Source organism: Alexandromys fortis, unplaced genomic scaffold (genome assembly GCF_014885135.2).
Source record: "Alexandromys fortis isolate MF-2015 unplaced genomic scaffold, M_Fortis_MF-2015_v1.1 scaffold_159, whole genome shotgun sequence".
Taxonomy (NCBI): domain Eukaryota; kingdom Metazoa; phylum Chordata; class Mammalia; order Rodentia; family Cricetidae; genus Alexandromys; species Alexandromys fortis.
In genome coordinates this window covers 2,682,535-2,697,312 of record NW_026068031.1, presented here as the reverse complement: position 1 = coordinate 2,697,312, position 14,778 = coordinate 2,682,535, and the positions used below count along the sequence as shown (strand labels likewise).

Genomic DNA, 14,778 nt, shown 5'->3' with positions numbered 1-14,778 from the left:
TTCCGGGGCAGGGTCTTTCAACCCTGTGCCGCTTCAGGCCTGTCTTCAGGACCGGAAGTAAAATGGGCGGAGAGACTAAGCCAATCAGAAAGTGGCTCCTGACTCCTGGGGCGGAACAGATTGGACACTGGAAGCCAATCCGAGGCTAGGGCTACAAAGGGGCGTGGCTACCAGTGTCTCGCCGGCCGCGCTGCTGTCACCGCCGCTTCTGCTTCTGGTTAGGAAGATGACTGTGGGGAAATCTGCCGGGGCGCCCGAATGCGCCAAGTGGAGCCGTGAGGTGAGCGGAGAAAGGCGGAAGCAGGATGCCTCTGAAAGGAATCCCCAAGAGGGGAAACTGTTTGGCGTTGCCGTGGAGACAGAGTCAGGGGCGTGTCACTGAAGGGCGTGGAATTACAATTACGTATGCTTAGATGTTGAGGGACTCTGTCTTGGGGACTTGAACCACTTGCTTCATGTACAGACTCTGACCTGACATCGGGGAGCGTAGCAATAACAAACCACGAATTAACCTTGAAAATATTAAAGTGATCTCCAGCTTCATATAATTATCCAGAAAAGGCAAACCTAAGGGGCAAGTCGTTGCGTGCGACTGAGGAAGAGGGGAGAAACAGGGAGAGGCTTCCAAAGGCTGCCAAGATTTTGTTGTTGTTTTAGAGTAAGGAAATGTACTGTAGTGATGAATGCGCAGCTTTGCGGATATACTAAGGTTCATTCAACTGTATGTGTGTCCACTCTCAACCTCATTTTCTAGAAAACAAGACAGATTAAACAATTTCCCCCAAATCTATAAAGACCGAAGGTAGGCTGCTGGTTGCTTAGGGCTGACAGAATGAGAAACGATGTGCGATGGTTAAGGGAAATTAAAAAATAGCTACTAAAGGCTATGGTGATTCTTTAGGACCATTGTTCTCAACCTGAGAGTCCTGGCCCCTTTGGGGGGCATATGACCCTTTCCTAGGGATGGGATATCAGATATTTACATCAGGATTCATAGCAGTAGCAAAATTACAGCTGTGAAGAAGCACTACAAATAACTTTATGGGGCTGGAGAGACAGCTCAGAGGTTAAGAGCACTGAGCCATCCTGAGTTCAATTCCCAGCAACCACATGGTGGCTCATAGCCATCTGTAATGAGACCTGGTACCCTCTTCTGGCAAGCAAGCATACAGACAGAAAACTATATACATAATAAATAAATAAATTAAAAAAATAACTATAATTGGGAGTCAGCCCAACATGGGGAACCATATTGAGGGGTTGCAGCATTAGGAAGGTTGAACCACCGCTTTTACTGCTTTAGGGGAAGGAAGAAAATGTTCTGAATTACACTGTGAGAATTAAGCAATTCTGCTTATATTAGAGCCAGTCTCTTAAAGAGTTGAGTTGTATACCATGGGCATTGTGTTTCGGTAACATTTTTAAAAAGAAGGAGCCAGCATTATGGCTCAGAACTATAATCCCAACTCTAGAGACTAAAGATCAAGAGTTCAAGGTCACCCTTTGACCCTGTCAAGGTGATGGAGCGAGGAAGAGAAGGAAAGGGGGAGAGAGAATTGAGCCCTGTATCACATGCTCTTCAGCAACGGAGCTAGGGGCACAGCACACACAGATCTTTAACCCAGATGGACAGCTCCAATTGCAACTAAGCATCTATCTTCCCCTCCTGGCCTAGTTCCTGCCAACCTAAGGGCATGTCAGGCCAGTCCTCCAGCCACACCAGCTTCTTCCTGTCACTTCAAGATTCACTTGAGGAAATAAAAATCAGCCTAAAACTGAGAATCAGACATTCCTGACCTCAGTGGTCCAGTTCTGCTCTCAGTTTTATAATGGTGGCAAAGCAGAATGCATTCAGCAGGAACAAAACTTTTAACTTTTATTTTCTACTCGTGTGGTACTGGGGACTGAGTCTAGGGGACTAGCCCTGTGCATAGGTAAGTGTTCTGCTGCGGAGCCAAAGCCCCGCCCCAGATTTTCAGTCTTTCTCTGAATGGCCATAGGATCCCTGTGTTGGGCAGTGGCTGTGACTTGCAGTTCCTAGTGAGTCACACAATCAGGAGAGTAGCACACCGATGCTAAAACTCTGTCCCCGCACATTTGCTATAGTTTTCTTGGAGGCTATGCTATGAGTTGATGAATTTAATCCTGATTATTGGTACATCCTGGTGACCTCAGATGTGTATCGGCAGAAAAGCTTTCCCAGGGCACATTTGTGTTATCTTGTTCTCATGAGAATACAAGCTTCACGACATAGTAGGCACCCGGCCCAAATGTTCTTATGTATACATGGATCAACGTGGTTTTGGTGCTGGTGCTTCACAGTGCTAGGCAAGGGCTCAGCCGCTGGGTTTCGCTCCTAGCCCTTGACATATTTAAAAGCCGGTTGGGTGTTCTACTCTCATGTTGCTCTTTCACCTAGACACACCATTCCTGATGTCAATCATCCTTTCCTGGTGACGGTGTGGAAGTTGGCTAGGATGTGAGGAAAGTAAGGCTGTTGTTGATGGGGAAATAAGAAGAGGAAGATGGGGAACAATTAGGTTAATCCCAAATCACCCTGGGAACAGAGGGTAACCAAGGTCACGGGCAAGGTCACAGGCAGTCATCCTGGAGCACTGAGAACAGAATGTGTGCTTCCCTCCAAACTCAGGGTGCTCTTCGTGCTGAGCGGAGCAGGGAACTGGCATTAGCTCTTCTGCACGGTCCCTGCTCATAGACAGGCATAGAATACATTTGTATTGGGAAATGGCTTTTGAGTGAAGAACACATCTTACTTTTCTTTGCCCCTTCTTAGTCCCTAATAAACCAGGCCTTATCCAAAGTAAGGTTAAAGTCACTTTTGAGTCTCTCTGAAATTACAGTTTAATTCACTATTGAGTTCTCTTTTGTTTTAGATATTTCCCCCCAAATCCTCTTCAGACACTGAGCCAGAAGATGAGCTGTCTGGAGAAGGGCTGGTTTTGCCCAGAGCTGGAAAACTCCACGAGTTCCTCAGCCCAGAGGAGGAAACAGATTCTGCTTCTGACTCCACTGGGAGCTTTTCTAGGACCTTACAGACTGGAAAGCAGAAAGGCCGGTGGAGTCGGCTAGAGTCTCTGTGTCAGTCTGACCCAGACAGTGGTCAGGACGGCTCTGAGGATGAAGAAGACTTAGAGACTTTCTTCCAAGACAAGAGCAGGGGGAAGCCACAGGTCCAGGACCCTCCATCTCTTCGGTAAGACACTGCACTCAGTGACTGCGCATTCCGGCATTGCAGGCCAGTCGTTCCATAGCTCAGGACCCTTGCCTTCCCTGTCAGACCACCTCTGGAAGTTGTCATTCATCTAAGACCCAGCCCAGCGTTAGCTCTGGGATCCAGCCACATGCTGCGATTCTATTATTATTATTATTATTATTATTATTATTTATACAATATTCTGTCTGTATGCCTGCAGGCCAGAAGAGGGCACCAGACCCCATTACAGATGGTTGTGAGCCACCATGTGGTTGCTGGGAATTGAACTCAGGACCTCTAGGAAGAGAGGCAATGCTCTTAACCTCTGAGCCATCTCTCCAGCCCACTGCGATTCTTTTGAATAATGCTATTTTCTGTCTATGGGTGTTTTGCCTGCATGTACTGTGTACCATGTATTTGCCTAGTGACCGTGGAGAACAGAAGAACGTTGGGTTCCCGGGAACTGAAGGTACAGACAGCTCTGAGCAAACGCTCTTAACTGCTGAACCATCTCTCCAGCCCGCGTGTTTTGAGTCTTACCCGGCCATCCATCCTAAATAACTCTGGGCAGCACTTGCTTAGTTGAAGCACAGGAATGATCCACAGGATTCCTTTCCCAGACAGCCTTTCCTCCAAGAGTAACAAGGTTCATTGCCTGTGGCCAAGTCTGCCAATGTGTATATGCTCTATCTTTTATGTTTGTTTCCTGTCTTTTTGAGACAGAGTCTCATATACTGCAGGCTGACCTTAAACTCCTGAGCTTCCTTCCCAGTTACACCTCTCAAGGGCTTGGATTACAGGCTTCCACCACCACACTAGCCTTTATCTCTTTTAATATGTACTCTCTTTCCAATAAGCTCATGAGTGGATATTATTTTTGTCACTCTACATGGGAAATCCAAACACCTCAAGGTTTGAATTGGATACCTTGACTCTGCAGCCCTGTGCTATCCCACTGCACTGTTTATCTTAGGCAGTTATCAGAATGCAAAGTGGCAATTCCTGCATGAATTCTTAGGGGATAGTTTCCATTGGGCCTCTGAGATTGCCTGTGGCAAGAAGGGAAGCCTTTGGGGCTTTGGGGCCAAGGCTAAGAAGCCTCTTGGTTATGATCTACTGGGCAGGGAGGATGGTGGGGTGAGGGTTGGGGTAAGGGGGAACACACACTCAGAGAGGCACTAGCCTCCTGACTGCAGCGTCTCACAGTGCAGCTTTCTCCTCAGGTGTGGCTCCATGAGGCGCTGCAGCTCCATGACCAGCCTTCCCTGTGACTTTGCCAAGACACAGAACCTGCCAGCCTCAGACTCTGGGCCTCCCTCCCAGCACAGAAGTGTCTGCTCCTGGGCATCCTCCATCACTGTCCCTCAGCCCTTCCGCATGACGCTGCGGGAGGCCCAGAAGAAGGCCCGGTGGCTGGCCTCACCTGCCTCCTTTGAGCAGGAGAGGCTGCAGGCCCAGAAACAGGGGCAAGAGGAGTCCGAGTGCTTTCGGCAGTTCCGGGCCCAGCCTGTGCCGGCGCATGTCTACCTCCCACTCTACCAGGAGATCGTGGAGCGCAGCGAGGCACGGAGGCGTGCAGGGATCCAGAAGAGGAAGGAGCTGCTTCTCTCCTCCTTAAAGCCCTTCAGCTTCCATGAAAGGAAAGAGCAGAAAAGGGAAGCTGCTCCACAGACAGACTCGGCTGCAGTGGCTCAGGCCAAGGTCCCCCCAAAGAAGGCCACTAGAAGGATCCCCAAGGCCATTCTAGAACCAGCCCTTGGGGACAAACTCCAGGGTAAGGATACAGAGGCGCTACAGAGATGTACATGAAGGTTCAGGGACTCCACTGGTGTGGGGATTACCCCATGCAGTCGGCGTAGGCCAGCAGAGAGGACTGGGTCTGTCCGCAGTGGCTCTCCCTCTTCCTAATGCTGTGACCCTTTACTGCAGTTCTTCATGCTGTGCGTGCTGTGCTGACCCCAACCAGAAAAGTATTTCATTGCTACTTCATAACTGTCATTTTGCTACTGTCATGAATCGTAATATAAAAGGCTGATATAAAGGCTATCTCAACCCACCGGTTGAGACACACTGGTCTATAGAGTGGTCCTAAGGCAACCCCCCTCCTTGACCTGTCTCTGTAAGTACACGTGGAAACCTCTGGAGCAGCATAGGTACGGAAGCAAAGGTCACAACATAAAGGATCTCCATCAGCCAGTACCACTTCCAGCCTGCTGCCTGTGGGAGGGCCACCTGTCCCTCCCTCACCCTGGAGAGGGACTAACCATTGGGGGGATGGTTGTTAACATTCCCCTATTATCTACCACGGACTTTAGTGTTTAAATGAGGGCAAGTTTGGCCCGTGGTTGCCTGTGCCTGTAATCCCACCTTCTCAGGAGGTCAAGGCAGCAGGGTTTAGATAAATTGGAGACCAATCTGGGCTGCACAGAGAGAGTCTGTCTCCAAAACAGGGGAGATTGTTTTTGAGACTTGTCACCTCTCCTCTTCCTTCACTGCCCTCTCACAGAAGCAGAGCTCCTCAGGAAAATTCGAATCCAGATGCGAGCCATGGACATGCTCAAGATGGCTTCGTCCCCCATCAGCACATCCAGCAGCCAGACTCCCCGCACAGCTACCCGCACCCAGGAGGAAAAGCTGAGCTTTCTACAGACAGAATTCGGATTCCAGCCTCGGGTGAACCCTGTGGTCCCTGACTACGAGGGCCTTTACAAGGCTTTCCAGAAAAGAGCTGCCAAGAGAAGGGAGACCCGGGAGACAACACGAAACAAGCCCTTCCTGCTACGGACGGCCAGCCTGTGCCACACTCCACGGCCCTGTGATGTCGCTACTGCTGAAGGCGGGAAAAAGAGAACCCAGGCAGGTGGCAGGGAGGGGCCAGGGTCTGAGGCCTGATGTGCAAATAGAGTAGGCCCAGGTCTCAAAGGAAGGCAGTTACCTTGACATTTTTCTTTTTCTGTTTTGACCACCTGCTCAGTTGTACTCAGATCCATATTTGTTTTTAAGATTTATTTATTATGAATACAGTCTTCTACCTGCACGACAGAAGAGGGCACCAGACCTCATTACAGATGGGTGTGAGCGCATGTGGTTGCTGGGAATTGAACTCAGGGCCACCAGAAGAGCGGTTAGTGCTCTAAAGGTCTGGGCTGTCTCTTCAGCCCCCAGCAGATCCACATTCTGTAAACTGAAAACAAGAACACACCTTTCCCACCTCCCTAGAGGGATTTCTGCAGATGTAAGTCCAAGCAAGCCTGAGAGCCCAGTCTGTCTTGGCTTTGTGTCCTGTCGCTGTGATAGAATACATTGACCAAGCAGCTCATTCTAGCTCGTAGTCCCAGGCTGCAGTCTGGTACAGCTGGGAAGTCATAGTGGCAGGAATTGAAGCAACTTGTCATATTTATAGTCAAGAGCAAAGAGTGAGTGGACACAACTGGTGGGTCTCCCCCACTTAATTAACATAATTAAGACAACCCCATGGACACGCCCCCAGACCACCTGATCCAGACAGCTCCATAGTGAGATTCTCTTCCCAGTGATTCTAGAGTGGATTAGATGGACAAAGCTAATCACACAATTATTAAAAACATTAGGATTGGGGGCTGGGTGGTAGTGGCGCACGCCTTTAATCCCAGCACTCGGGAGGCAGAGGCAGGTGAATCTCTGTGAGTTTGAAACCAGCCTGGTCTACAAGAGCTAGTTCTAGGACAGGCTCAAAAGCTACAGAGAAACCCTGTCTCAGGAAAAAAAAAAAAAAAAACCCATATCAAAAAAATAAACAAAAACATTAGGATTGGTATGCAAGTTTGGGCCTTGTAACTAAATAAGATCTTGTTTTCCTTATCCCCAGGGGTGGAGGAAATAAATATTCTCATTTCTAGTCCTTCACTGAAACTGAATCCTAATTAGGATAGAAACTAATTGCATGGGCTGGAAAGATGGCTCAGCGGATTAGAGCACTGGCTGCTCTTTCAGAGGTCCTGAGTTCAATTCCTAGCAACTACAGGGTAGTTCACAACCATCTGTAGTGATATCTGGTGCCCTCTTCTGGCCTTTAGGCATACATGAGACAGAACACTGTATACATAATGAATAAATAAATCTTAAAAAAGAAGAAGAAGAAGAAGCTTGGTGGTAGTGGCACACGCCTTTAATTGCAGCACTCAGGAGGCAGAGGCAGGCAGATCTCTGTGAGTTTGAGGCCAGCCTGGTCTACAAGAGCTAGTTCCAGGGCAGGCTCCAAGGCTACACAGAAATCCTGTCTTGAAAAACAAAAAACAAAGAAAAAACGATTTGTTTAAAAAAAAAAGAAAAAAGAAAAAAGAAAACCCAATTTCATGTTATCACCAATGCCAGCTTTTTTTTCTTGTAGAAGTCCCCTCAGCCAGCCGCTGCCCCCTTGCCAAGGAGTCATTCTCTGAGTGGTCTTGCTTCCTTTTCTGCCAACACCCTCCCTGTGCACATCACAGATGCTACCAGGAAGAGGGAGTCTGCAGTCAGGTGAGTAAGGAGGTCACAGCAGACCCATGGCAGAACTAGAGCTGGTCCTGCTGCTGGGCCTCTTCTGCCATTATCAGAGACACCTCAAGGGGCTGGAGGAATTCTCTGATGGGGCGGGAATATGTGCTCCCATCCAACAAATCCTTTTGAGGTCTTAGTCTGTGGAAGACACGATGTCAAGCCAGAGATACCCTGGGGAACTTAGAGTGTAATATGAAGTCCGAAATGTGGGTTTTTTTCAGGTGATTGCCCTGTCTTATGAGCAGTCAGGATAGAGGACTATATGACGACGCAGGGGCACCCAGGGTAGTACTCTCACATGTCTAAGGGAAAACATGAAGGATAAGAATAAGGAGGAAGGACTGGGAGATGACTCAGCTGGGAAAGCATCGGCCATGCAGACCTGAGGACCCGAGTTCAGATCCTCGGCACCCTACAGTCTGTGCCTACAGTCTGTGCCTACAGCGCTTGCTCTTTTGGGTCAGTAGTGGATGGAGAGAGAAAATCCTCCAGCTTGTTGGACATCCATTCTAGCCAAAATGGGAGTTCCATATTCAGTGAGCAGCTGCTGTCTCAACATAAGGTGAGGCCAACTAGATGGCAGAGTAGATAAATGCACTTGCTGGCAAACCTGCTGACCTCAGTTCAATCCCTGGACCTCCGTGGTAGAATGTGAGACTTGACTCTTGCAAACTCTCCCTGACTTCCACATGCATACTATGAAATCTGCCCCCTCTAAGGAATAAGGAGGAACGAGTCAGACAAAGGCTAGAGAGACAGAAGTTTCCAGAGAAAGAGAATGTGTAAAGCCTGCCTATGAGACTGTTAGTAGTATTGTAGTATTGTTTTTGTCCAGCCTGCTGTCCCTTGCAATGTGCTCAAAGACCTTTTCTTTCCATAAGAAAAAAAAGTCCAAGTCTGTGGACTTTGTAGCAGTCAAGCTGACCTGCCCCTGTGGTGCTGTTCCCATTTAGTCAGAGTGAGCCAGGGAGCCATGATCGAGTTGAGCCTGGGTTGACACCCCAGTTCTTCCCGAGAGGCTCCCAGGGTATAGCAGCAGGACCCTATGTCCCCGTCACACCTTGCAAGGATATATTTAGGATGCAGTGATACTCCCTCCCTCCTCAGATTTCATGGCTACTAACCCCAGACCAAGCGCACCAGTATCCCAAGGCCTAAGAAGCGACGATATATGCTGCCCAATGTCGGGGTAAGCACTTCAGCAAATTAAGCTTTTGTGCCTTTCTTCCTGCCCTTTGTATTTCTATGTGCAGAGTCTTTTGGGGGAACCCACCACAGAACTCTAGAGTAATTACATGAACTGCGTGCTCCAAGTTGAACCCACATTACCCACATTGGAGGCCTGTTTCCAGACCTTCATGGAAGTGGAGATTTGACCTCTCAGAGAACTGGGAGCCTAAGTCACTGCCTGCACAGTGGTAAAGGGCAAACCCGGGAATCCACCATCCTGGTTCTGGCTTTGGTTTCCCTTTATATTCTGAGTAGCTATGAATAAGAGACTTTCTGCCTCTCAGTCCCATGTCAGAGGGGCCTCACGTGTCTACCTCATCAAGGCCTTGTGAGAATTACATGAAATGTAATGGTCTTTGGCTCCTGGTATGCGGCTTGGTAAACAGTAGCTATAGTACTGCTCCAGAAAGGGGAAAAGCCTAGCAGACCTATTGAATTTTAGCTGTGTAAGGCCATTTTAACTCGTGTCTTCTGAAGAAAAAAAAGAAGAAAGAAAATGGGTACCTCTTGGTGGGAAATCACAGGATCCAAAGGGCTGGAACGGTATCATCTACCACTGTTTTTCACTCCAGAATAGGTTTTGGTTTGTTGAGATGGGGTCTCATGTAGGGCAGGGACATCCTGAGCATCCAATACTGCTCTCAGGTGTTAGAATTTTTTACCACCATGCCCATCCCCAGAATCACTGCTTCTGGAAGTGTACTTGTGGCAAATTTATAGAAAATATCTTATTTGTAGAAACACCAGCTAGGGGCTGAAGATGGCTCAGTGGTTAAGAACATGTACTGTGGAGGACTTGCATATGGGTCCTAGCACCCATACTGGGCAGCTGACAACCGCCTGTCACTCCAGCAGACTTGATGCCCTCTCTGGACCCTGGGGGCACCTGCACTCACATGAGCACACACCCCTTCAAACAAACAAAAAAATCTTACCCAAAACAAAAACAAAACAAAAAACCACTTAACTGACTTTGACTTTCCAGAGAAGTCACTAAGATTGCTTATAAATGTACCCACGTTATCTCTCACTTTTGCTTTCTCCTTTAGAATGTCACTTGAAAAAAAGGACAAATCAGACAAGAGCATTCAGTGGCTGGAGATGCACAAAAAGAACTGTCAAGCCATGTCTAAATCAGTGACCCTGCGGGCTAAAGCCATGGATCCCCATAAAAGCCTGGAAGAGGTGTTCAAAGCGAAGCTGAAAGAAAACCGGTCAGTGTCCCCTGTGCTCAGAGGAGCACCTGGGTTAAGTCCCAGCACATCGTGGGCTTTGAAATAGCAAGATGAAGTCAGGGTAAAATGAGTTATCAAAGTCAGTCAAGGATTTTGGCAGGCAGTAGGAATTCAGTGTATGTGGGAATGACTAGGAATTCAGTGTATGTGGGAATGACTCTGCTTAATCTGAATGAAGGGTTTTCTGATTAAAAAAGATAGGTTGCGGGGGCTGGAGAGATGGCTCAGTGGTTAAGAGCATTGCCTGCTCTTCCAAAGGTCCTGAGTTCAATTCCCAGCAACCACATGGTGGCTCACAGTTATCTGTAATGAGCTCTGGTGCCCTCTTCTGGCCTTCAGGCATATATGCAGAAAGAATTGTATACATAATAAATAAATAAATATTTAAAAAAAAAAAAAAAGATAGGTTGCTTCTAGAAACTTTGTTAATTCCAGGAACAATGACCGTAAAAGAACAAAGGAATATAAGAAAGAATTGGAAGAAATGAAGAGAAGAATACAAACAAGGCCCTATCTCTTCGAACAAGTTACCAAGGTAAACCGAGTCTCAACTCTTCTCTGCCTTGAACCAAGGCTTCTTAGAAACTGAAAAGATCTTATTGTGTGAGTATCAGAGTTTCCTAAGACTCAGATATTCTAAGTGGAACTCCATCAATTTGATTGTACTGAATGACCCAGGAAGTTAAAGCAGAACACTTCTGGGTGTGTCTTTGAGGGTGTTTCCAGAAAGAACTAACTAAGGAACTAGACGCACCCTGACTATGGGCAGCGTGATCTCATAGCTGGGGCCCAGGTGATAAAAGGCACGGGTACCCATTCTCTTTGATTCCTGGCCATCATGATATGCACAGCCCCTGCCATATGCTTTTACCTCCATAATGTTCAGCCTTGCCAGACGTTAAAGTGACAGGGCCAAGGGACTATGGTCTCAGACTTCTGAAACTATGAGCCAAAACAAGTATTTCTTTTCACTTTTTAAAATATAAAGATATTTGAGACAGGGTTTCTTTTTATGTGGTACAAGCTGACCTATAACTCATTGAGTGCAGGCTGGACTTGAATGCACCTTCCTGCCTTAATCTCCCCTTTGCTGGGGTTAAAGAAATGCACTACCACGCCCAGCGTTTACATTGCTTATGTCAGGCAGTTAGTTAATGACAAAGGCTATTTGTTTTATTAATGCCATCTTACTCCAAATGTAGGTCCTTAAGGGTCAGGGTGCTTGCTTTTAAGGACCCCAGAAACCTCTTTCCAGAGATCTCCCTAAGGAAGCTCACCTCAGGCAGTTAGGTGCTGTGTCTAACTCTGGTTCAGTGTGGGTGAGCGCTCCATCATACGAGTGTGTGCTATTCCTAGGTAATGGTGGATCTCCTCCTGCTGCAGATACCCCTTCCCCTAGAATTTACTTAGGCTGACCTCCTTAGGTCCATTTTTGTCAAGTAAGCTCATTCTTCTTTTCACAACAGATCTTTCAACATACTAGAACAAAATACAAAGTAGCCTATGGTTTTGTTCTTGAATTGGTAAAACAAGATAGGCTTCTTCTGGCTATATAAGGACCATTGTCATTCTGCTAAGGATTTTAATATGTTAGTCTTCCTGATGATGATGTTTGGGTGCTTTTCAAAGGTGTGGCTCTCAAATTAATTAACAGCTGACACCTCCCAGAAGTGTTAGAATACAAAATTGTAGACCTCATCTGAGACCTACTAAATGAAAACCTGCATTTGAACAAGATCCCCATGGGGCTCCTTTTTACCAGCTATGGCTACAAAATAAGCCTCACTGTGATTGTTGTGCCAACTTTTGTCTAGCACTAAAGGTGGGGGTGGTGGAAGGGGCAATATTATAAAGACTGATTATCATAATTCGCGAGACTTCTACAGTCAGCCAACTTCCACTCCACAGGCCCTCGCCAGGAAAGAAGCAGAAGAGCGGTATCGGGACACCCTGAGGCAGGCTGGCCTGGAGGAAGAGTTTGTGAGAACCAAGAGTCAAGGCACACAGGCTGTGCAAGGCAAGAAGAAAGCCAAAGCCAAGGATTCTCCTAGGTACTGAGACCCTGGTATCATCTGTGGCTCTAACTTGTCATCCCCAATGACACCACGAGGGGAAAATTTAGAGACGTTACTCATTTTGAGTTTATAGTCCTATACTTCCACAACAGCTTGTCCACACATCTCTACTTGTGAGATGATCAAACTGCTTGGCTGGCAGACCTCTCCTTATAGCTAATTCCCTGGTATCACCTCTTTCATAACTAATACGTCATAAGAGAAAAGCAGAATATTACTGTTATTTCCAGTTTTAATCCCAAGTAATTCCTGTTTTTATCTTTAAAATTATATTTCTACCAAATAATGAAAATGCTGAGACCATTCTTAAGCCTTATACATCCTTTCAATTTACAATATTGTTTTCCCAGCATCCATGATACTATAAAACTCAGCATCCAAGATTCATGGCAGGCTTTAGATGACTCTGGACCAGCCTGCTGACCCATGGAGGAACTGAAGAGCAATGGCTTTGTTGAAGCAGTCCGTTCATCATTACCACATCTGATCATCAAGCAGCCAACTAGGTGAGGAGCTTGAGTTTAGAGCCATGGCTACTGTTAGGGAATGGGAGAAAATAACAACAGAAATGGCTTGAAGAGATGGAAGTAGAGTCGAAAGTGGAGGGGTCCAAGGTTCTTGCTTTGCGCTTGACACTAAGGAGTGGGCACAGAAAACAAGGTAGAAACCCACATTTATGGAGTAGGTACAAGAGGAATGCAGGTAGAAAAACCGGTAGCAATAAGGAACTAGAGGTCCAGGGCCGCCAGACCATACACATTCTCATCAGCAGCCAGAAACCTGGTGTCCTGGCAACCAAACCTTTAGGAATACTGTGCGTGTAATAAAACGTAGGTCTCAGTCTACATTTGCAACCTGACGCACAGGCCCTAACACTAGCATCTGATACACAGGAACAGGTCAGTTGTTGTTGTTTGTAGGATGTCTTTGCACCCCTTGCCTCTACCTACTGTATGCCCTGTAGCACCCATTGCCAAATGGCTTCTAGAGGGCAAAAAAGTCCTGGATTGAATATCACTGCTGTAGAAAGCAAAGAAAGACTGATAATTTTGGAAAAACAAGTAATTGCTATGAACTTAGTCTCCATACTAAAGGATAATTATGCATGCCAATAACAAACTCAGAACAGCACTTCCGTTCTGCCATTCTTGAGAACACAGCACTATGTGAATGTTTGTAACAGCATAAAATTCATTTTACATAAAACTTCTGAACACTGTGATTTTGTACTAATAAGTAATCTTCGGGATGTTTTTGTCAATTAGCTGTGCTGTAGGCAGATAAGAGGCTAATAGAAGCCCATTTCTCATGTTTAACCATTTCTGGGAAAATTACCATTTATTACTGCCATTTTCCAAGACTTAGACGTCATATTTTAGACTGATACTCTGACAATAGCAATTTAGGTTTGCCAGTTCTGTTTGCTTGGTTTTTTTTTTTTTTAAGTTGAGGTATCTCCCATTGTCCTGGAACTCTCTATGTTCCAGGCTGGCCTTGAACTCAAGAGATCCAGCTGCCTCTGCCTCCTGTGTGCTAACATTAAAGGGGTGCACCACCACCACCAGCTTAGGTTTGCCAGTTCTAAACAGTGGTGTCAGGTTTTCTTTTTCAAGATAGGGTTTCTTTGCATAGACCAGGCTGGCCTCAAACTCAAGATCTAATGTCTCTGCCTGCCCAGTGCTGGGATTAAAGGCGTGCACCACCACCACCACCTTGTCTGGTTTCCTAAGGCTCCTCAGTTCAGTTTTACCTATATACCTATATAGTATCCTAAAAGCTAGCACCCTATCTTATGGTAGTAGTGTTTTTCCTTTTTAAAATTATGGTATGTGTGTGTGTATGTGTTGTGTGTGTGTGGGGAGGGTATGTACATGAGTGCAGGTCCCCACAGACACCATCAGAGGGCATCAGATCCCTTAGAGCTGGAGTCAGAGGGTGTTGTGAGCTGTTTGATGTGGGTGCTAGGAACTGAACTGGCATCCTCTGGAAGAGTAGCAAGTACTCTTAACTGCTAAACCATCCCTCAAGACAAAAGTGTGCTTTTACCTTTTTCTTTTCAGAGACAAGTTCTTACTATGTAGTTTTGTCTATCCTGGAATTCCCTAAGTAAATCAGACTTGCCTCAAACTTAAGAAATCTGTCCTCTGAATGGTGGGGTACCACCACACCTGGCTTATCAGTGTTCTTTTTATTTTCTTAAGGCAGTGCCTCACTGTGTAGACTTGGCTGCCTGGAACTTACGTGACAAGGCTGGTCTCAAATTCATAAGGGATCTGACTGCCTTAAAGGGATGACTCCTATCCCTAGCCCCCTTTCTCTTTTCTGTGCCCTATCTTAAAGAGGAAGACTAGATTATTTTCTTGACCTTTCTCTAAAACAGCAGTTCTCAACCTATGGGTCGTGATCCCATCAGATATTTACATTACAATTCATAACAGTAGCAAAATTACAGTTATGAAGTAGCAACGGAGGTAATTTTATGGTTGGGGTCAGCACATGAGGCACT

The 14,778-nt window shown here is 46.5% G+C and overlaps 1 protein-coding gene across 1 annotated transcript; it reads left to right on the top strand.

The window, feature by feature from the left end:
- Window positions 1-92: 92 nt before the first annotated feature.
- Window positions 93-13,985, top strand: Fam161b (FAM161 centrosomal protein B). Its single transcript, XM_050164492.1, has 9 exons — window positions 93-280; window positions 2,895-3,214; window positions 4,438-4,988; window positions 5,721-6,070; window positions 7,584-7,711; window positions 10,012-10,176; window positions 10,633-10,732; window positions 12,106-12,248; window positions 12,623-13,985. Exons 1-9 carry the CDS (start codon window positions 227-229, stop codon window positions 12,693-12,695), a joined length of 1,884 nt encoding a protein of 627 aa, XP_050020449.1. The 5' UTR covers window positions 93-226; the 3' UTR covers window positions 12,696-13,985.
- The last annotated feature ends 793 nt before the right edge of the window (window positions 13,986-14,778 follow it).

What these genes read in the sequence shown, in the direction of transcription:
- Fam161b (XM_050164492.1), top strand. Translation starts at nt 227, where the DNA reads ATGACTGTGGGGAAATCTGCCGGGGCGCCCGAATGCGCCAAGTGGAGC. An exon ending in GCGGGAAAAAGAGAACCCAG is followed by an intron (nt 6,071 to 7,583) that starts GCAGGTGGCAGG and finishes TTTTTCTTGTAG; the next exon opens with AAGTCCCCTCAGCCAGCCGC. An exon ending in AAGAGGGAGTCTGCAGTCAG is followed by an intron (nt 7,712 to 10,011) that starts GTGAGTAAGGAG and finishes TTTCTCCTTTAG; the next exon opens with AATGTCACTTGAAAAAAAGG.